Source organism: Liolophura sinensis, chromosome 1, assembly GCF_032854445.1.
Source record: "Liolophura sinensis isolate JHLJ2023 chromosome 1, CUHK_Ljap_v2, whole genome shotgun sequence".
Classification (NCBI taxonomy): Eukaryota; Metazoa; Mollusca; class Polyplacophora; order Chitonida; family Chitonidae; genus Liolophura; species Liolophura sinensis.
Window position 1 is genome coordinate 62,426,424 of NC_088295.1, and position 23,962 is coordinate 62,450,385.

The window sequence follows — 23,962 nt, forward strand, 5'->3', positions numbered from 1 at the left end:
AGTTATATGCAGTCTGCCCATTAATTGTTTTTGAAATAATTTGTGTTGCTTACTTCCATTGGCAACGCCTTTTGTGAGACATTTGCCTGCAGAATGGCTCAATGATTCTATCTGTTTAAGCACCATAAACTTGCAGATTAATGATTTGAAAATAGTGTGCTTTTAATTCTAACTTTGTCACACGATAAAGAGGTTTGAATGTGTACTTTGATATGTGTTTCATTTCTGCCAAGTTGGTTTACCTGTACATGTGCAATTGCAAGTATTATAGCTGTCTAAATTTTAGTGCTCTTTTATACGCAAAGTACCGTAACACTGCAGTCACCGTTAAGAACGCTAATACTTTTACATTTTTTTAACTTAAGTGACAGTTATCAAATACATGTACATACAGCAGAGGGCTGAGTTCCTAAACCTACATGTACTGTGTAATGGAACTTGAACAGTTTTAAACTACATTCAGCATAGTGACTAGTGTTACTGGTGTAGTACTTATTCCCCCTCCCACTGTGGAATTATAAGCATAAGCCTCTTTGTCATATAAACTTGTACCAGCTTAAGGATTACTACATGTGAAATGGGTTATGTTCCCAGCGATTAGAGGAGCCAGTCAAGCTTTGCATATATACTAGCTGAATAGATCCTTTTCTAAAAGTCCTTCTGGATTTCAGCCTTGTTGTCTTTGTCTGGCTGTAACATAACCTTGAGGCACTCAGCTTTCCCAGCAGCGTGGAATAAAAAACTGTACCCCAGGGGGGATATGGTGACCATGAGGTGGAGACAGGACCAGGGCTGCCTTGAATTCCCTGCAGTGTGCAGCCAACTGGAGCTAGTTCATCTGGCTACCTGTAGGGATGGCTTTATGAATGCAAGCAAGGATTTGCCCCACCTACTTTTATGCAAACCAGCTGGATACATGTAGAGTATCTGAACCGCTAAAAACTTCATGGCCCACATAATTTTGAAAGAGCATAAAGTGTACATGTACCACTGAGAATATAAGTTTTTGCATCTTTGTTAGGTAACATCAACGTTGCAAATATAATACCCCCCAATATTTATAGCTCAGTGAGTTTTAATAAAGCATCAAATTGTAAAAGCAGTGGTAAAATTTTGGGGCATCTTTGCTTGGCAACATGCAGATACATGTAAGAAGCCTTACAGATCCTTTGCGGGGCATCTAAACCCATCACGTTACACTGTAGGTACAAGCTAAATGTTGCGATATACCAACTTTGCAAGTAAATTTATACATGTAACATAGAAAGTCTGCATAATTTACACTTGCTGGATTGACTGTGTTTTGAAGTTCTTTCCAAGCCAGCAAAATCATATCCAGTAAATATGAATAACTATGTAATGTTGTATATCTTGCAGTGTAACTTATCTTATTGGCATGTTGGCATGTCTACTTCATCCAAGTTAAAACAATATAGCGGTATGTTAAATCAAAACGCATCACATACATGTATTTGCATAAAAGTGGAAGTGGGTGAATTAAATATTACACGCATATATACTAGAGTGTCGCCCGAATTTAAATCATTGATTAGCACAGCCTGATTGGGTTATTTTTTATATCCTGCATACTTGGAAGATTCTCTTTGTCAGTATACTCAAGTCAGGAGCCTCTTTGTTCCTGCTGCTTCTGCTTTATCAGCTCAGCAAAATTAGATAAATGGTGAAAAGGAGTGTTTTGTCAGCTGAGACTGGTATGGATTACCTACCCACAGTTTACAGTTGCAATTAGAGCTCATAGGAAACAGATGTGCCGACCAAGGCTCTCCTTATCTTCAGCCCATTGCTGGTGGGACACACTATACCCAGGCCAGACTTTGTTAACATATTCTGCACACACCAAATTGACAGCCCATGGCTGCAGTTACCCAGTCGATGGAGGAGGAGCAAGACGTTGTGTGCTTCATAACAGCCAGAGTTGTTAGTTCTCTTTTGCTCTGATGTATGTACATGTACCTCAGTAGAATTGAACTGCTTGCTGGATTATGTGCTTTAGATTCATGAAATTCCCAAATACTAGTTTGTCAAACCAAGAAGGTGTGATACTTAAAATCCCCCAAAAAGTGGTCTCCACAGTACATGCATCTTAGAAAAAAAAACATAAACGACAGTGTACCTTTTGGTCTTGTGATAGCATTGGAATGGTTTCCTGGTTAAAGGGAGGTAATCAAAGCTGTTGGTGGATGGAATTTACTTTATTGCACAATATGCCAGTTAATCTATGTACAACCTTATCTACCTTATCTACATTTTAAAAAAAAAACATTACATGTATGATAGACCAGTAAATGATGTATACACAAGGCTATTAAAGAATGTTAGAACGGAGTACTTAGTGGAGAATTAAATGTATGTTGAAGCTAATCTTCTGTGTAAACATGAACTGTGGAGCAGGAGGTTACAACAGTACTTGAGTAAACCGGAAATTCCTGTAACAGTACAAAGGAAATGACAAACTTCAGTTCAGTTATCGTCAAACACCAGATGTACATACGTACAGGTTACCTACCGGGACTTCTGCCATGTATGTTTGCTTAGACAAGTTAAAGGGTTAAATCATTTGCTGCGTACATGTCCACTAATTAAAGTTGTATAATGGAGAGGAAACGTACCTCTTTGTGAAAGTTTAAATACATAAGCTGTTCTAATGGCTACAAATTAAGATAGCAGGTGATAAGAACTTCAGTAAAAAAAATTAGTTATAATTTACATACATGTGCTTGTGTACAGTTGGGGAAGCAAGATACCAGTCAGATGGGTTTTGGTTGGTCTATTGCCGAGGGCACATTGTTCTGGGAGCATTATACTGTATATGGGCATTTTATTAATAGTGTTCAAAGCTGGCAGATACAGTAGATGTATAACTTCATTTTTGCATCCTTGTATGAAATGTAATAAAACAAAAACAACAGAACAATTTCATGAACCTCCAAACATTAAACACACATGGTTACATCAACCTTTTGATGTCATAAGTAGAGTAGTTTTGGCATATGTAGATAGAACCTGCTGATCAAGATAATCGTTATATTGTATCCCTTATAAGTACATGTAGATCTTCCACAAAATAAAAATGAGGAAGATGCTGTTAATGTTGCGTGAATCCTGCTATTGATACATGGCTGCATGTTTCGCCATCATTGTAACAACAATCATGTTCATCTAACCGGTTGTAATCAAATCACTGCATTTACATAAATTTAAGCTGATAAATCCCATTTCACATATTTCTGGGCATGGATCATGTGGAAAACAATACTGTGTTTAAAATGTCTACCATCAAATGTACTCTTTGCACCTGGCTGTGATTTTCTGCTCAGTTGTGGCAATATGGTTTGCGCTACAAGTGTACTTTTAGTGTAATGTAATTTAATGATTGGGTACAGGAAAAGACTCTTGCACAAAAAGAACAAATGTATGCCTGGCATACAATCTCATACAGTAGTTCTTGTATGCAAAAGAACAGACTTATGTTTTGCATACAACCTCTTACAGTTTTTGTACATTTTGCAAATGAAATATCCACGAGAGTCTCATTTTACAAAGCATTTGCAGTAAGCACATTTAGCATGGTGAGTGACCTGTGTCTTCTCTATGCTTTATCATAGACATTACGCCATGCAAAGACCTATACTGCTTCGTTAAATGGGACCCTGAACCCTTTAAAAAAAAATTGTGCAATGGTCGTCTCTTTTGAATTTACAACTATCCTGATCATACCCATTGTGTAACCCATTGTAAGGATGTCTTAACGTTGGTATTGCCTGCATCAGTAGCATCATAATTAGCATGTTTTATCCCAATTAGTCCCATTCTTTAACAGTATGTTGTGTTTTTAGTACTTCCTGTGCACACTTTCATTGTATTTGCTTATGAGCACATGCGTTGTGTTAACATTGTTCAATCCCTCCCTTCAAACACTTCTCTTCGGTCTTGTTTGACAGAATTAAGTGGTGGGGGTGAGGCCTGTAGGGTAAATTTTGAGAACGGTTGACAAGGTTTTGTACCAACAGAGGAACTTTGCTGGTTGAGAGGAATGCTGTAGATGCACTGTGAATATGCAGGGCAACTAAATACGTATAGTTAGAAGCTGCTAAAGCTGCAGGTAATTTGGAAGAGATGTTCAGTCTGCAGTGGACCTGGCAAAGGTAGGTATTCTTCACAATTTGGTGCTTGGTACATGTATTTCTGATACAGAAGCACAGTATGTGTTTCACTCTTCAGATTTCAGGCTAGATGCCAACATATTAGCAGGACAGCCAGTTTTCTGAAAAGTTAATAAATCCATTATCCATGGAAAATTAAAATTTTCTGAAATTCCTTTCTGTAGTCACTGCTTCAGCCATTTGATGTACATATGATGCGCACATAACATGTTTGGTTTTTGATTCTTAAGACATGTAAGATAGTATAAAGATATTGGTTATATTAAACGTATAAACTGACAGCCAAAAGAAACTTTACAAAGACTTCAAATCAATTTATTTTGCTGAAGTTTAATATATTGAAAAGACTAATGACTTTAGATATTGAAAGCCTTGAGTAAGAACATACAAAGCAGCCCTCAAATCATTTTTCAAGAAAACAGAGCAGGGGTAGAAAAATAGCCATTCCATCTTGTCATCACATGAACAAATTCGTGTGGGCGTATATGACGCTTGCCGCACATGGGAATATGCTTGGTACAGTGTTTTCTACAATAGTTTGGTAATAATTTGCTGAAAAGGCTGGTTAAATTTAACTCACGGAGTTCTTTTTTTTTTTTTTTTTTTCTCAATTTTCTTTTGTCTGTCAGTTTATTATTGAATTCGTCATGAACACAGAATTCATGCTCCACTTCTGAACAGAATGTAAACATTTGCTGACGGCAATAGGAAAAGTTAAATTCTTCAGTATTTATTATTGAACATGTACATTTGATTTGCACTTCATAAAAAAAGTCATGTGGAAATTTCTACCAGCATCCTGCTAATGGTTGTGGGGTTTCTTCCCATGTATTCCTCCAGTCTCTATGCTCGCCACCATCATGGAGGTACAAGTGAAATATTGTTGAACAGGGTGTTAAACCCCAACCAAATAAATATGAAAATAACAGTTTTTAATACAGTGATATTATATAATTTTCATACGTCCTTCATCCTGTTTTAACTGATGCAGCACTGTAAATATGTTGCCATTTGGACCAGCCTGTTTGCAAGGAACTTTTGTGATAGGACTGAAATAATGTTAAAAATAGCATTGAAGCAATTTTTTATGAAGAATTTTTCATTAACATCCACCTGGTTTTGTTTAAATCATCAACCTTTTTTCTTTATGTAGAGATAACATGAATGAGTTTTTACTAATTTACCACATAGATAATGAAGTTCAGGGTTTCAAATCTTTTTTTTTCTTTTTTTTTAAATATAGCTCAATATGTATTTGTCTGTGTTACAGTTTAAAAAAATCTTAATTTTCTGTTTTCTGTTTTCAGTTCTTTCTTGTATTATCTGAATTCATATTGGGGCATATACACATGTACATTGGGTAACCTGGTTTCCTTAAAAACTGACTAATGAGTAACCAGGTGAAATTATCAATTATATAGTTATATGTTACTACCATGCAGTTACTTGTGCACAGTATTCGCGTTAAGTGGGTTCAGTACTGCAGTAGACTGCCTTCTGCGGCTTATTATGTGTACATGGCCATTATGAAATCCCTGAGCGATCTCTGTGTAGGAAAATCTTGCAGGTGGTCATGAGTGTACATGTACACACACAAGTCATTGGGTGGTAATCAGTGTTGATGGTTGGTAAAGAGAAGTGCCCAGAGCTCAGGAAGTTACATGTGCTTAATCTTGATCTGAGAAAACTGGATGCAGGCTTTGTACCTTGTCCTTGTGAAGACTCCCACTGAGAGGGGGGCAAGAAAATTTTCCCTGATGGGTAAGCCAAGGACCATTTGGGGTTAACAGGGTGGGTGTGTGTGTGTGGGGGGGGGGGGGTGCAGAAGAGAGGCTGCTCCCTGATGGGCAAGGACTTTCCTTGGACCAGTAGGGGTTAAGAAGGGGAGGGCCAAGATACATGTAGGGAAGCTGGTCCCTTGGCCATGTGCTGGAATACAGCACTCTTGTTAGCACTGTACCTGTGTAACAGGACCCTGTACCCATTTTACACCCAGCCCAACATCCTACCCTGTGTGCCTGCTGGGCAGTTGGCTTTCAGTTTATGGTTTTCACATATGGTGTGAGCATTCATTCTTATACATGCATTTGCATGTTAAACATGGTGATACCATTGATGTGTTTTTGTTTTTTGTTTTTTTCACCTACCGAAATGAATAAGTTTCTGATGTACAGTATATTGTTTTTACTTATTACTTGATTGCGCTGCAGAAGCTGTGAATGTTGTGTTACAATAACATGGAATGGATGTCAGTTTTCTGTTTTGTTTTTTTGTTTTTTTATTCAGAAGAATGCAGATAAATTTATTCTTAATGATTTTGGCCAGGAAAATAATACTAATGTATTTGTAAAAAAGGAATACATGATTGCTTGAGCAGGAACACAAGGTATGGGGTTCAGTCGCAGCCTTCCACAGGAAATTTTTATCAGTAGCAATAATGCTAAAGATCACTTCCTATGTGTGAAAGTGCCATTGTATTTATATAAGTGAGGTAAGGAGTGTGGCATTACAACAGTGAAGTAAACAAAAATGTGACTGATCACTTTTATTTGCTTTCAGAAATCAACAGAGTACGCATCACACTATTTCACAACAAAGGCTCTGATCGACCCTTGTTAAGTTTACCAGACCCAGTAGGACCCACGATAACCCTGTCAGAAAAAGTCTTCGTTCCTGTGAAAGAATTTCCTGATGTAAGTACAGCTACATTTAAGTATGAGACTGCTTTAGCTTCGAAGTAATTAATTCTTAAATCCAAGAAAGAAGTTCTTTTCTGGAATTTTGGAGGCTTGATACCTTTTTTACAAACCTTTTCCTTGTTTCTGTTTTTAAACATTTTTTTTGCTCGGTTTCTGTTTTTGGAATGGGCAAACCTGTATCTGACAGGATCTCTACTGTCTTAACATTGATACACTTGGATGTGTTGGCATTTGGCCGGTAAATGGAGATGTGAACACCTGCTTTGTACTCTGGCCCGCTTTTCTCTCTGAATATCAACACGTAATGGTGGAACCGTGGAGTTCAGGGTTTGGAAAATGAGTCACCGCTGGCGTAACACTGTGTACATAAATGTATATATGAACAAGTGTATCCAATGAGGAGTGTCCTGTTACCAGGATAGTTGAAGGGGTTTAGACCCAGAGATTTCATGACTTTCGAGATACAAGATCCGTTGAAGAGGTGTAAAACCTGGAAACATTTGGGTGCGATACGGTATGTCGAGGACCAGACTGAAGTTTCCTGGAATATATCTCCTGTTAAGTGCTAAATGTTTTGGTTCTGTTAAATTATTATAACTTATAATATCGGTTATTAATACAATTGCATAGGGAATTTTTTTTTCTTCACTTCATTCAAAGTTTTCACATTGGAGATTGAATAAATGAATGGCTTCTGAAAACATTTTCCTGTTGTTCCTGGACTGTGTGAACCGTACTGTACACAAAGTGGATGATGTACCTGTTGTTGAAATGTGAAGATTTGATGTGAGCATAATGAGAAAGCCGAATGTTGAGCATTGGAGTGAGCGGCGCAGAAACGGGGGTTAGGGGCGTCTGACCTTTTGATGTACATGTTTTGTGTAGCCAAAGCACTATGTGGTATCAACACATTGTCAAAATGGCCTCCCTGAAGAGTGATTACAACGATATTAATGTCTGTGTAAACAACCACCCAGCCACTTGATGAAAGTTTCAAGAGACAAAGGAGCTGTTGGATACCCATAAAGTGTAGGCTGTGCTGTCAGGAAACCCTTGTCTGTCTTCAGGAAGCAGTTTGTGCTCTGGAACACGGCTCAAGGGTAAAAGTTAACCAGAAACGGATACGATCCTAACCATTGAAGCTGGAATGTTGCACCATGTGCAATCAGCATTATGCCATTGCTGAAACTGTTTAAAACTTGCCACCACCATCTGGATTACCCATGCTCTCCTGATGTATGTCCTTCCAGTCTCTAGGATGTATGGTCTGGAAGCGGGGTTGTAGTCACCTACAGACAAATTTGTTACGATTTCAACCCGTCAGGCCAGCTGTGGAGTTTTAACTTCGCCATGACAAGTAGTACCTGTGGATAGTGTGTATGCCACATAACTGTGGATCTTCTCTTAGGCAGCGGTTACTTTACCCCATCGAGCACTGCAGTTCTAGTATTAAGGGATGGGATAATGAACCTGGGGCTTCCCACGCAGAGAAGTAATCTTGGCCAGAATCTCCAAACCGTCTCCTCTGATTAGTGTAAGAGCTGTCAGCTGGGCAGCCCCGCTTACTTCTCATTTTGAAATAATTAGAACAAAAACAAGGGATCTGGAAGCTGGGAGATGCCTCTCCCTTTGGTTCAGGTTTTAACTTTGTTCTGGTATTCAGTGATGACAATGATGGATCCAACAAACTTCCATACTATACGTGTCTGGCATGCTGCCAGTTTTAAGGGAAATTGTATCGTTATACGTTGAAGACAAGTTGTGCCTACCTCCAGTCACACAGTTGGGTCTGTTTGTGTACTTCAGTGTGAAATGTGGGGATAGGGTATATAGTGGGGATGTGTTACATAATGCTAAAAATGACATCTGCAAATAGTGTGTAATATTTGAGCAAATATTGTGTATGGCTGCATTATTTGTTACAGTAAAATTGATGTAGACTAAATTCCTCCTGGTCGAATTTGTTATCTGAACACTACTTTTGACTGTCAGTGAAAAGCATGTAGGAAGAAAAGTTTTTGAGGCATCTACATATGTATTATGCTTTTGTCTGAAATTTTATTTAAACATTTTGGTCTAACATTTACCTAAATATATTTAGTCCAGACATCTTGTTCTACTTGATTCTTTAAGTACTGTAATGTTTTTATACATGTATTTCCGGCTTCATCACTCAAACCTGTTAACCGTTAACACTAGGAAGTATATGTGCTATTCCATTTGGGCTATTCTGACAGTACACATATGGTACTGCTGCTTTTTTTATCATACATTTAGATGTATTAGGTTCCGCATCATAGCCCAGGTGGCTGCGCTTACGTGCACATGTATATGTGCCCCTGTATCTTAATGTAATGTAATCCGTGTTGTTTAGCCGCTTTGTATATGTTTAGGGCATATGAATTGGATAAGACATGTCTATGGTATCCAGATAGTATGTCGATTAATATGCATCTTGATTTTTTTCTTGCAGTTTAATTTTGTCGGACGAATATTGGGTCCTCGTGGCATGACAGCTAAAGACTTGGAACACTACACTGGTTGTAAAGTTATGGTTAGAGGGAAAGGCTCAATGAGAGACAAGAAGAAGGTAAAGAGTTGTCTACCCTGATGGGAACTTGATACATGTAGATGTTGCATACTCTTAAATTATTCTTTAATCCTGATCATGAAATAGTTACAATTTTGCGTTATTTGTTCATGGGAACCTTGATATGAGAACCAGTATTCTGCGTGATGATTTTGATCCACGTTAAGCCTGGCATACACATTAAGACTAGACACCTCAACCCAACTCATCTGGTCATACGGAGTTGGTCTCAGACTCTGATGGCGGGCAAATGTGGCCGATCGGGTTGGCACGCCAGCACAGCGCAACGCAACCACACAGGAGCCTCTCACAAATGCAGTTGTTGTGGGTTAAAATCCAGCTCGCGCTGGCTTCCTCTAGAGCAGTATGTGAGATCAGCCCGCAACCTGTGGATGGTTGTGGGTTTGCCCAGTTTCCTCCCACCTTAATGCTGGCCCGTGCCATAAAAGTGAAATATTCTTGAGCACGGTGTTAAACACCAATCAAACAAATAAGTCAGATGCTGATGACCATACATCTTTGAATTGAACTGGCACACACATAACAGCTGGAGTAGAACTCCACTTGAGTTGCGTCATTTCACATTAATGAGGGCTTACAACCAAAGTCAGCTGTTGGATTGAGTTCAGTTAAGTTGGACCTTAAGCTTTGGTGTATACCAAGCTTAATGTGTGATGTGCAAGTTGGTTGTCTGGACTCCTCTGAACCTCCTTTTGGTGCATGTGTGTTTTACAGGAGGAACTAAACCGTGACAAACCTAACTGGGGGCATTTGAATGAAGAACTGCATGTATTGATCACAGTGGAGGACACGCGCAATAGGGCAGAGGTGAAATTACAGAAAGCCCTGGAAGAAATCAAAAAGTTACTGGTACCAGCTGTAAGTATTGGGGATATAGCTACAGACTCCACCAAATTCCGACTGTTGTGAACATTGTAAATATGTCTGAAGCATTGTTAGAATTTGTCTTATATACTCAGATATGTCCCATTGGTTCCCTCTGCATTTATATGCAAGTTGTCCAGTTATGAAGAGTTTTTGCAGATTTCCTAATGAGTAAAAATCCGAGATAAAAACCATGGTGCCAGATATGTGTAGTTTCTTTTAACTATTTTAACATTTTGCTGCTCATCAAGGAGCCATATTCGTAAACCTGCAGATTTTGTTGCGATTTTTGCTTCCTCAGTGTTCAGTAATCTGTACCTGACTGATGTTGAATTGATGTAGGTAGTTTTTTTGCGTAAGACTGACTGTACAACCCTATAGGTACATATATGGAGGAGAGCTTGTGTGGAAATGTACAGGTAGTCCCGTTTTGGCTTACGCTCTTTAGATTTGAAGATACTCAAGCCATTGTTCTGCACTTGTTCTACTCAGATAGTCTTCCTTACTCAGGCCTAATCTTGTCCTCTAGTTTCAGTGCTATTCACAGGTTTTATGGCCCACTGTCAGCCAATGGTGAACTCCTAGCTTTAGGTGTGCTCAGGGGATATCCAGCTAGGGAACCTTTTGATCCTGCTATTGAGTATATGGTCACATTGGGATATTAGTGTCATTAATTTGTTGTGATCGGGGCATGTTTTGGTAGAACATTAGATTCTTAGGTATCTCATTACCTTGCGTCTAGTGCAACAGGTGTTTTGATATACAGGGCTATTATTTGTTTTTTTTTTTCAAATAAATCCAAGTGATACAAACTAAAGAATAGGATTGACCTTTGTTAGCTTTTCAATTGAAATTTGAAAGTATTGTTTTAATTTACTTGAAGATATTTACAGTGAGCGCTCATTTGGATCATTGATCACTGAAAAACCAGTGGGCGTTATGGTATACTTGTATTCATGTGAGGAAAGTATGCAGTCTGCAGGATTGCCTTCAGTTGGCTGTCAGGGCACCCCTGTTTTGGTCAAGTTTATTAGACAAGTGAAACCATTTTCATTTAAATGAATGTGTTCATTACAGGCTGAAGGGGAAGATAATTTGAAGAAGCAACAGTTGATGGAGTTAGCAATTCTTAATGGAACCTACAGGGATGGCAAAGTTCAGCCAATGCTTCAACCAGCAGCTTTTCATGCTTTTCGTAAGTGTTTCGAACCTCGGAAGGGTTTTTCTCTCGCTCCTCTACCTTGAAATGTACTAACCTTTTTGTGTATAATGCTTTCTTGCAGCCTGAAGGGGAGGACGATTTAAAGAAGCGTCAGCTTATGGAGCTAGCTATCATAAACGGTACATACCGTGACACAAAAGCGTCCACCACTTCAACGCCCCCCACCACAACGAATCGTAAGTTGCTGCGTTCAGTTAGCCTGCCCCTGGGGTCTTGATAGGTTGTGCTGTGGCCTGTGGGTCTGCTGACTGGACATGGAGTTTGAGCTGTGGCCAGTGCTGTTGATGTTAGCAAGAGACTTGCATGCTGCATGCTGTTGTTTCTGACACTTCCATTCTTGTTTATTCATGCTTTCATTTCTTTCCTATGTAAGTTATTCTTTTTTCATAGCTCAGTTTTTCATTGGCTTTGTTCATTGGACATAATTTACAACCACATGCTGTTTAATAAACATCACTGGCATTGACGTAGCTTAGATGGGTTCTCTTATTCCACAATCTTAGATGGGTTCTCTTACTCCACAATCTTAGATGGGTTCTCTTACTCCACAATCTTAGACTTACACTAGAACAGATTTACAATGCTCATAGATGGAATCCCGTCTTTTCGCCGATAATTCTTTTTCTTCTCTTTAGCTACTTTTTGCTCACAGTTATCTGGTTTAGGAAGTGTTTGAACTTTCACAGGTATTCATTTGTGTGCTTTTGTTTCATCAGACATCAAGTCTATTTCCGCCTTGTTTACCCCCATCACGGGCTGGTGTTTTATTATCCATCCTCTCCCCTGTCATGGTTCTTGTGTAAATTTCTCTAGCCCTTGTCTCTGTCTTTCTGGTTGAATATACCCACACTTTGCAGTCTTATCATTATTTTTGGCTGTATTTATTTGGGTTTGTAGGTGCCTTACCCTTGTATGTATTTGTATCCATAACCTTAGCGTTTCAGTTGTGTCCTCCCCTCGCATGGCCGCAGTGTGATCATGGCAGCTGGTTATATAATCGTCACTGTGACAGATCATGTGTCACCATTCACACGCTGGATACTCATCTACAGATGTCTTTTATATTTAGTCTTGTTAACTATTCACCGTGTATAATCAACTTTTTACAGGTATTATCTTGCTATATAATAATAATACATTTGTGTATATTCTTACTAACACAGCTAATTTATGCAACATTTTCATGATTTGAATCCTCGTACACAGCAGAATCATCAAATAACTCGAAAATCGCATCCTTTCAAGCTCCAAATTACATTTACTTATTTCTTTTTTTACGATTAACAAAAATATTTTGAACTTGTGACTTTTTGATGGTTTTGCTGTGTTTTTTTTTACTCTGTTGTATTTGCAGTAATTATTCTAGAAGATATTTCTTTATTTGATCATAATTTCCATCCATCAGCTTGTAAGAAGCAACTTTTCAAATGAAGTCTTGTAAAATTTCATGTGCTTTTCCAGTTTCCTATGGATCTAAGTATCTTAGCTTTGAATTTCTGTGTGTTGTGAGATCGTTTGATAGAAATATTGGAGGATTTTTTGCTGCAAATTGACCACAAGTTTCCTCCTACCTGAGGATGCCATTGATTTAATGCTCACTGTTCATTGTGTACTACTTTCTAATTGTTGCCATGCTCACATACTCGGATTGTGTGCTGACTCGGTCAGCAGTTCGAGCTGTGACATTTCACCAGGTAAGCTGGGTTGCTTGCACAGTTACACATAATACATAATACATGTAACAGAAATGCTCTCCTAGTATTATATATAGGTGTTCACTTTAAGTTAATCTGCAACTGAAGTGAGGTTTGCCCGTTTCTAATTTAAAAAAAAAAAAAGGTCTGTAGAAGTTGACAGACACTTTATATTTCAAAGTAAACTGTGTTCAGCCATAATATGACCAATTTGATGTCATAATGTTCACTTTACCCACATGGATAAAGTACATATATCTTAATCTATTTTGGAGAGGACAACAATTAAAATTATTTTAAAAATTTAAGCCAGAGATTCAACAAAAGTTTATAATTTTGAAAAATTGGCCAGTTTGCTGAAGATTTCATTTTGTTGGTAACTTTTTCTTGTTGATTCTTTATTCATGAATTGAATCACCTGTAAATGAAATTTTGTGACAGAATACTGAACTTGTTTCATAAACATTAACATTGATATATTCTCAACCCTGCCATCGTGTGAAAGTAAACGTTTTCAAAGGGAATTAAAAGGCGTAAATATGTTTAAAACTTTTTTAAGCACACATTTTATGGAGCATAAAAGTTAACGCATGTTAATAGCGTGACCTTCTCTGAGTAAAGACGCGTTATCTGTGTGATACTGTGTTGATGATCTGCTGCCTTTCTCTTCCACAGAATCGCCTCGAATGATTCCTGCTCATGCAATGACCATTCCACAGATGCGCTCACCAACGCCAGCGGGGCACCCGATCATCCTGACCCCACGAATACCCACGGCAACACCTCAACATGGGGGAATTCTGAGTGGAGGTCCACCACCGCTAGTCTCCCCTTCGGAAGCCGCTGCTGGGTTGATATATACCAATCCATTTGAGTACCCGTATGCGGCGTTCACCTCGCCTGCGGCCACCACTCTCCTGGAGTACCCCACCCTCGATCAAGCTGCTGCTGGTATGTCTGTTTTCATGGTTCATCACCACCACCATATGGCCCAAAATGGCACCGCTGCTGACCCCCATAACCTAGACCAACAGCACAACGGACACGGGGGCCACATGGACCCCACGATACATAACCATTTACATAGCCATAAAGAAGGGGTCTGGCTCTCTGCCTAAGTCACATTGGTCCAGGCTCTTGTGCAAGTTTAAACTGTGCCCGTGGGACATATACTGGCTGTGATGTGAAACTTAATGTGTAGTTAGAATTTTACATGGTATGCATGTATGGATTTGTTTTTTTTTGTTTGTTTTTTTTTTGTTTTTTTTTTAGTAAATTGTCCCTTTATGTCAAACATTGAGGATTGAAAAGAGAACACATTGTATTAATAAATGTATTGAGTATTACACATTGCTCTTGCCAACCATGACATTATCAAACAGTAGTAAGAAACAAGATGTATTAGTAAAACAATAGCCAAAAAGGTGAGCATTTGAAACTGGTAGCAAGGCCAACAAACTTTAAAGATAATGCTATTAGCTTAAAAACTGATCCAAATCTGAACACTGCTATCTGGTGGAAATTGAACTTTTGCGCGTCACTCTTATTATTGCTGGAGTAAGCAGGGGAAGATTTATCAGGTGGCCAGACCCATATCATTTTGTTAAAAAAAGAATCTTCACTCACAGAAAGTGGGTATATATTCTTTATTTCACCTAAAATTGGTATGCAAAATGCACTTTCAGGATCACATAAAGGCCTTAAAATGAAATGAAAATCTAAATTTTTCTGACAAGAAAAATCAAACTTCCCAAGAAACTTCAAGCCCTAGAAATTGGATGAATCAATCAGAATCGAGCAAAATGTTGCTTGAAAGGTGCTAAACTTCAGGTGAAATACAGAATATAAAGTATGTAGCAGTTCATGGAGGCCAGATAGGACGTAACTGTAAAGTGCAACGTATTGTTGTAATGTTTGGGAGTGTTGATTCTCAGCACTGTCATTGGTACTTTCTATTTGTCACAGGAGTGAGATAGCACAAGTCTTCACAGGTGATTTTTTTAATTAAGACAAAGAAGGTGATTATCTTGGTGTAGTTTCACCGGGCTGATCTCACAATAACCCGTCGAGTTGCCGTCTCTTTCCTAGCTCTGTTCCCTGTGGACATGTTCGTTGCATTTGTCTAATATCTGATCACCCTCGGTGTTTTAAGCAAAAAACAAAAATGACACTGGCTTGGTGATGGTCACCTATTGACTGAACTACGGTTAACTCATTGTTGTCACGACAGTATTATTAGACTTATAATAACAATAAGGCTTAAACTAGACCTGAAGGTCGGTGTTTTATTAATGTCTATTATACGTAACTATGTTGCTTGTTTGTTTTCCTGTGCATATGGTCCATTACCCACATTATACATCTCATTATTTTAGACATGTCAGCACTATTTCTACGCATGCATACAATCTAGGGTTTGTCACTAACTCTTGGTTTTAAACCTCTAAACTTGCAATAAAGTAACCAAAAACCTTTAAACACCTGTTAACATGTGTAACCAAGCAGTTCAAGCTGTTACTTTGTTACAATTGTAACTTGAACTGTTCCCACAGAAAAAATGTAATGTATCTAAACAAACCTGATAATGCAGGTTAAAAATATAAGATACTGCCACGATGCATTTATTTGTGTTAAATGTTGAAAGAGCCCTCCAAGATGTACTTTCAGATTTGTGGTATACTAATATCTGATAAAATTTTTGGTGTAAATCTGATCAGTTGATTGAACTGTGCTAAGCACGGTAAAATAACCATTAACCACTAATTAATCTGGACAGACATTCCACTTTTGTAGTGCCTAGGAGTGCCATTCCAACATTTCTTCCTTATCAAGGTAACAGATACTAGGCAATAAACCGTGCCAAATTGTTATTTGCAATTAAAGTAGACAGAATATAGCAAAACTCTTGTGACATAATGTAGAACTGTATCAGGGATTAGAGGAGTCTTTGTTCATGTAGTTCTCAACAGTTAAAACAGTGCTTTCTAGTGTGTGAAAATTCTAATATGTACAGTGCAATCAATCATGGCAGATTTACCAGTAGATACTGGTACATGTAGTTTATATCTTCACTTCTATGAAAATTTGATAAAGCGGAAAGACCCGCATCTGTAAATTATGGTGCTGTACAACACTGATATACATGTACGTTGTATAAGAAGGGTTTTATTGTTGTAGTTCAGCAAAGGTACCACTTACATGCTATACAGGTATATACATGTACATTTATATATGTAACTACATCGTAATACAGACATGTGCACACACACACACACACACACACACACACACACACACGTTTTGTGCAATGGAATAAGATGTTAACAATCTGACTACCCAGATTATTTTCAGTTTTTACATCAGTGTAGGTTTTTAAACTGGAGAGCTAGTACCCTCATTCACAGCGTGAGACACCCTGCACGCCGATGTAGTGAAAGCTTGCTTGTTCACAAAATGTTTTGTGAAGAGTTGATCGGAACTTTTGCTTGAACTGTCAATAATAGGCATGTTATATTGGTTTAAAAGAGTTATTTTACTTTTTGGGAAACCATGTTAATTGCAACGTTATTTCATCCATATGTCTTACAGCTGCTATCTAAATGCAGTATTTTTGCATAAGACAAATAGATTTAAGCCAAAAAAAATAAATTCCTGATTCAGGGTTTAACTGAATAGTTATCCAAATGTCTTCTGTGAACACAACTACATCTGATTGCAGGCTTTCAAGCTGTGTTGTTGTTGCACAATGTATACTCATTGCCTGCCAGTTGTTGTGTAAGACCTTGTTCTCATGGCCTTCCACTGTTGTATTAGACCTTGTTCTCATAGTCCTTGGCTGTTGCAGGTGGAGTGCCTAAGTTACGGCGGTCATTAGCTGGAGTCAGAGAGCACCCTTACACCAGGGTAACCACTCTTCCATAACCTTTTATTATGGGAGGTTAGTCTTCTAATCTGTCCTAATCCATATCTGTTAAGTTTATCATTTCATTAATCATTAAAGCTAGCAGCTGTGCCTTTTCAGCTGTTTTTTCTCGGCTAGAAAATACCTTTGCATTTGGACTTTGGGAAAGTCAGTGGTCAGTGTTCCAAGGTGTTTGCTTCTGAGCAGTAGCATACAAACACTTTCAGGGACAGCTTTTTGGAACTTTTCGCTTTAAGTACTGGTCACTTTTTCACACAGTTTTTCAGTTCTCAAAGATATTTTCTGGCCTGTCTCTACATCTTTACTTTCACCTCAAATATTTTGGCATGTGTTCTATCATGGCAGACATTCCTTTGCAACAAACATTTCGACACTTTTTTTCCCCAAGGAAGATACTTCATTAACTTCAAATGTGCAGTTTTTCAAACTGTCAAGAATGCTGTTTTCCCAAACTGACAAAAAATAATATGCAATGGAAAGTCTGCTATGAGCAAATTATACCTAGAAGATCAAAAGAAGAAAACCAAAGGGAATTTGTTGATAAATTTAGTTTTTCAAATGTACTTAATGTACATATTTCCCAGGTTACTTCTTCTGATTTTTGGTATCTTGACTGAATTATTGTTGAATTTGTTTTCTTTTTTTCAGTGTTATGCAGAAATGTATAAATGTAATGAAATGTTAGATATATATATATATATATATATATATATATAGATATTAATTAGTCATCTATTTAAGGATAGTTAATGTGTATTGTGAAGCTTACGTGTATTTGGGGGTGCATCAGATGACAAAAACATTTTATACAGTGAGATGTAAACAATTGATGTAGAGGATGGGTGTTTTTTGCGTCCTCGGACGGTTGACTTTAGGAGACAGAAACTTTGCTCAATCTTTGCAAGTGAATTTGCAGATATATTTTGTGATGACAATGAAATTTTGTAGTGGAATTAGCTTAGAGTAGGACAAGATATGTACCAAATACACATACCACGTCGCATAAACAAAGTCCCATTTAAATAGATGGTTATGCATAGGTGAGCTTTAAGGGCAATCATTTATATTTTAAATATATACGCGTCTTACATAAGTTTTTTATACAGTTGGTGTATGGTATTGCCTTAATTTTTTTTTTTCATGACTAGTTTCATTGTTGTTAATTGAATCAGTATTTGTTTTAGATGATTGCCTTTTTATTTCAAAGATTTCTCAAAGACAATTTTCTACGCATAGCGAATGCCTTGTTTTTGTCACGAATTGGAATATTTCCCCGAGTGCATTGGTAATGGGAGTGTGATGCAAGTAAAGAGCTACTGCAAGAAAAGCTCAAATTTTCACTACAAGCTTCCATTACGCTTTTTAGTCGATTTACATTTACACTGTTGAACCTATTTTTACAGACCCATTTTATTTTATCGATATTGGTTGTGTGAGATGTTGAAATTTAAGATGAAATATATTATATATGTGGAAACTATAGATTTATATGAATGAATTATTCTTGATTGTAGTGATAAGGCTTTGTTCTTTTAAAAACGACGCCAGATGTTGTAGAGATGGAATGAGCCGTTAATGTTGAGAATGATTTGCAGCTATATTTTGTGGAAAGTCTCAAAATGTTATGTGCAATTGTCAACAAATTTGATTTGTTTAGGAATAAAAATAAGCTAAAAAAATCGCCAAACAGTTGTCTGGTTTCATTTGCATGATCATTCTTATCCTGGCAGGAGCATTATTTATCGTGCAGAAAATAACACTAAAAGCTTATTTGAGAAGGCTTGGTGGTAGGAAGTAAGAAAAAGTGAACTGATCAGGGAAATATTTTTATTGTCATTATGACAGAAAATTTTAAAAGCACTTTTTAAAGTTTTTTTGGTTGGTTTTCGGAGGCCATTGAAATTCACTTGGTTCTGAGACCCACGCTTTTTATTTGCAGTGTAAGAAAACCCCTACAGAAATGGCATTAACCAAATCTAAATATTGCTGCTTAAATTAGGTGTAATAATAAAAAAAAAAACAACTGTTTACATGTAGGTGGTCTTTTTCTTAGTACATGGTGTGATATTATATGTGTTACTAATAGGCATTACTAATCAATTTTTGTGATTAAAGATGTGCAACCAGAGTTGACATTCTCTACTGATTCCAAACTTAATATGTGTTTTATCTTTTGGTGTTCGTAAGGAAATTGGTAGGCCTCGTAACTCACAGCAAGGCAGCTTTTTGAGTCACTTTAACCAGGGGACTGAATCCTTGTCTATTTGTCCATATATTTGTAGCATGGGCTTACATTGCATGACTTGGTTTAACGTGCACTCTTTAATCATAATAAGAAAACTTAGTAATGTCTTCATAATAATGGTATTAATTTTTTTATTATGGCTAAAACAGTATTTTTTGTTTTAATAATAATAATTAATAATAATGGTATGCCTTTTTCATGTATGTAGCATTATTTTATTATTAACTAACCTCTGTTTTTATTTTTTTTTTTCGTCTCCTCCTAACATCAGCTGGCCACTAACATACTCCCGAATACTCAGATCTCCCCAGTCACCTCCGCCGGGCAATGGGAGCAAAAACCGTGGGTTTGAGGCTCCGCTGTGCACCTACTACAACGTCTGCGTAACCTTGTCCTGCTCCTCATCATGTACCTCAGTATTACAACATACAACATGTGGATGGCCCGATGACTGCTGCACCGCTGCCACTAATGAATGCCCGCCCAGTCTTGATGGAACGTTCTCCTAATAACCATGCCTTTGTCCAGGAATTGCCTTCATCAGTAGCTGGCTCCAACTAACTCCACTGTGGGCCTATAGGTATTTTGGCAGGGGGTCGCTCACATCCACAACAAAAGTGCCTGTTATTGGTTTTGTTCTTTCTTTTTTTTCCTCTCACGGTATTCGTTTTTATATACACATATATATCTATATATATGAAGCAGAGAATTAACATGTTGTACTAATTCATGTTATGATGTATAGTCTACATGTATTATCATATTAACTGGTCTGTGTATTTACAGACCACCTATTGTATTGTTTGATTTCTTGTGGCTGGCTCTGTAGGTTCTTTTCTTAAAAATTTGATGACATATATTATTGTTTTGACTAATAACTTACCTAGCAGCTCTGTATGTTTCGGCTAAATTTCAAAATAACTTATGTCCTTTGCAAGACAATAATTGTAGTAATTTGCCAAAATTAGGCAGCATCGGCTTTTGTCATAATGAGGTTACAAAACCAGTTGTCTCCCCTCTGTTGTATCGGGGGAGTCTCTGGGCTGGCTGTTTTGGGTGAGGCTTTTGCCTTGTTAGAATAACATGTACTGAGTGCCCTATAACCCTGTACAAAACTGGTAATACTGGACTGAGTGGTACATGGTAGTATACTGACCTGTGGGACCCATCTGTGATGTGGGGTATGTTTGTTTTTAGTGGGGGTTTTCTTTTGTCTTATTTTCCCCGTAGCCAGCCAAAACCAACCATCGAAAACTAAAACCTATTTTTTTTTTTTGACATATCCCACCTTCTTAAGGTTTTTATTTTCCTAAGTTTTCCGAAGCATAATGCTCAATTATTGTTTGTGTTTATCATGTAAAGTTTTCTATTCATTGGTGCATACTTCGCAAATAATACTCGCAAGGGTATCTTTGTACTGATCAGTTTGCCCTAGCCTTCTTAGTAAGGGTACCGCACTTAACTTTGTCCCATCAGAGCCCATAGCTGGTCTCCTGGGAGGCCAGCGGTGGAAACCAGAGACATAATTCATTATTTGTATAGTTTTGTAGTTGTTGCATATCACAATCATGTTTGTATCAATTTTTATGTAGAAGAATTCATGTAAAATACAGTTGATTTATGAACACATGCATACATATAAGGTGTACATAGATGTAGAGTAGGTACCATTATCTACAGACCAGTCCATGGACAATGACCTGTAGTGAGGCAGTACTAGTTATTCCATGAGCATCATTCATGAGATTGAACATGGCACTATTACAGTTGCTCCTTTGTACTTGCATGCACTACCGTTGCTAGTGCTAGTCGGTCAGTATATTGTATTACATGGCGCTGTGCTTAGTCAGGGTTTCAAGTAAATGATTATTGGCAGTTCCAGGTTTCTTTTAGCACTGGCAGTTCCGGTGTTTTACTGGCACTCGAGAGTCTACCATTGCCACTTGAAACTTTAGTGTTGGTAGCGGAACTCTGTTGATAATTGTGTCGTGCCACACTATTGCCACTGGATACGATAGTAACGTTAAAGGTTGGCTTAAGACCGTGTCAGTATGGGTTATTGGCTTATGCGAGAAGTGTGCTTGGAATTCTTAACCATCGATGTTGCCTGTCTCGAAAATGTATGTGTATTCTGATGATTTGGACACCTGTGTGTGACTTTTTTGACATCTTGTTTCGGATGTTAATTTTTCCATCTAGCAAAACTTAATTAAAAGATCTGTCTCTTGATATGTGTTAATGTGATCTTCTGTTAGTGCTGATATTATCCTGCGAAATCTCCACAGAGTACACATCCATTTTCTGGCTAACTTCTGTGACAGCAGACTTGTCCTGTTTGTACTGTAAATACGTATGTATAATCAGATAGATATTCATGTTAGAGTTCATTTAAATAATTACCATATCGGTCTTCCAAGAGTTGAATGGAAGACGAACCCAGATATCAATGCTCATAGCTATATGCATATCGGCGAAAGCTGTTGAATTTTTTGCCTTTTTTTTTTTGTTGTTGATTTTGTGTAAAACTTGATAATTTTTGGACAAGTTTATGGATATTTGTGGGTCTCGGCCACTCCTTAAGCCTTGTGTGGGTGACGGTCAGACCTTGATATGCATTGCTTTTTTTTTCTTCCACAGTAGAGGTGATAATGAGGTAACCTTACAGTGCCTTAACAACTGCATGACCTTCCCCCATTAATACATAATGCTGCTTGGCCGCAGCGCGTTGGCGTATTTTTGTACGTTTGAATACAGAGAGCATTATTTTGGTACTGACCTATTTAGATTAATCAGAGTTTTGCATATCACTAGTTAACACATGCATAATAACCTAACAGAACTAACGTTCTATATTATATATACATATATATTATATACACATAATACGACCCACCGGACACTGTTGGAGTATTTATGCGTGTTGAGAATCTCGTTGAAGTGTTTGTACTAATGGAGGCCATTACTTACAAGTTTTTCTCTACCGACTTGTTCGACATTTCTTGATGGTAGTTCCCTTCAGTGGATATCATGGTTGTAAATGGACAACGCTCGCACAAAAGCGACGTGCCCTGGTGTATCTGTGGTTTACAAGGAAAATATTTGAAAACCTAACAATTATCCAATGTTAAGACCAAGCATATCCATGCGCCAATAAGCAACTACCAGTTTCAAGTTACGGGTCGATGCTTAAACTTGTTGGTAAAGGTCCCTTGTATCTTCGTTATACTTATACTCTTTGGTTTGTTGTCATACTACATGAACTGTACTTGCAGTACAGCGGGGCGGAGGCCGGGTGGGGGCACGGGAATACGATCCTCAACCCCCCCACAAGGTTCCTGCTCTCCTTGGGCACCAACTGCATCCTGGCAATAACTTCATAACCTCCAGGGGTCTGTGTGTAACTGATGATATACAGAGCAGAGTGAAATAAACTGATGGTGTTTGTCGACTATTTTTGATTGTCTATCCTTTTCTATCAGTTTACTACTAACCCTTCTCTATGACACGCTCACTCCTATACTCTGCTTGGGCTTGGAACACGGTGTGACGGTGTGTACCGGAGTGAAGCAGGTGATACGCACCTGACAAGCGGTTTGCAACAACAACCTTTCCCCAATATTAACTACAATTTACAACAACTGCCTCACCCAGTACTAATTCTCCTTTACTTGTTATAGCTTGGTTGAAACATAACGTGCTTTTTTGTATTGTTAATGCCTTCATCGGCGCCTTGTTGAAAATCTCATTAACCCGGATAAACTTGTCCAAATATCACCTCGATTCAGAGAAAACATCCCTTTCTTGCCAAAACAAGTTGTTCGTTGAAAATGTTTGATATACTCATGATCTTTGTATTGCTCAATATTGTATGGTTTGTCAAATATGATGCGGTTTTTCTTTACGAGGTATATTATAACTCAGGGGAAAGTTTTCCCCAGTATTTATATTAAATCCATGACAGATTATACAAAAGCCATTAACGGTTTGGCGGTGCTTGTGAGAATTTGCTCAGAGGATTTTTTTTTCTTTCCACTGTGTGATTGTTGGTTTCAGATTTCGGTGGAAGCTCAACAAAAAAGGCTCCACTTATATAGGCTACCCGAGCAAATATTTTAGATGGTTACCGTTTGTAAAGTAGCCAGGGACAAAAACCATCACGCCACGCGTAGATGTATGGGTACTTTTTAAGATGTGGGCAGCTTTTTGCTATCACCTTATTTTTTTTTTAATAAAATATGTATTGGAAAAAAATATTAGAGGAACATATGTTCTAAAGACTTGGTGAGCTCTTTGTGTACATATTTTTCACAAGGATCTCTGCATGACAAACAAAAAAAAAACAATTCAACTTGTTCTTGTATTTTGTGTGGGCTGCAGAAAATTGAGGGTGTGGAGTTGAACCCTGTATAGCGCCAACTTGTGAGTTCACTTCGACAATAACGACAAATCAGTGTTGGAATAAGCTACGAGATTGCTTTCGGACTCTAGCCTACACATTCACTCATGTCCTATCCCCACGAA

General features: G+C 37.9%; 1 protein-coding gene across 6 annotated transcripts in view; it reads left to right on the forward strand.

Moving 5' to 3' along the window:
* Positions 1-23,721, forward strand: part of LOC135480709 (protein quaking-A-like) — a 26,319-nt gene extending 2,598 nt beyond the window's left edge. The window contains exons 2-8 of one of the 6 annotated variants that reach the window (XM_064760647.1): positions 6,744-6,877; positions 9,357-9,473; positions 10,209-10,352; positions 11,436-11,553; positions 13,950-14,225; positions 17,119-17,211; positions 19,713-23,721. In XM_064760647.1, coding sequence (XP_064616717.1) covers positions 6,744-6,877; positions 9,357-9,473; positions 10,209-10,352; positions 11,436-11,553; positions 13,950-14,225; positions 17,119-17,195 — 866 coding nt within the window. In that variant the 3' untranslated portion in view covers positions 17,196-17,211; positions 19,713-23,721. Of the gene's footprint in view, positions 1-6,743; positions 6,878-9,356; positions 9,474-10,208; positions 10,353-11,435; positions 11,554-11,641; positions 11,757-13,949; positions 14,523-15,239; positions 16,550-17,118; positions 17,212-19,712 lie in introns of those variants that run through there. The other 5 variants (XM_064760639.1, XM_064760661.1, XM_064760653.1 and 2 more) reach the window with 5 other exon arrangements.
* Positions 23,722-23,962: the final 241 nt, after the last annotated feature.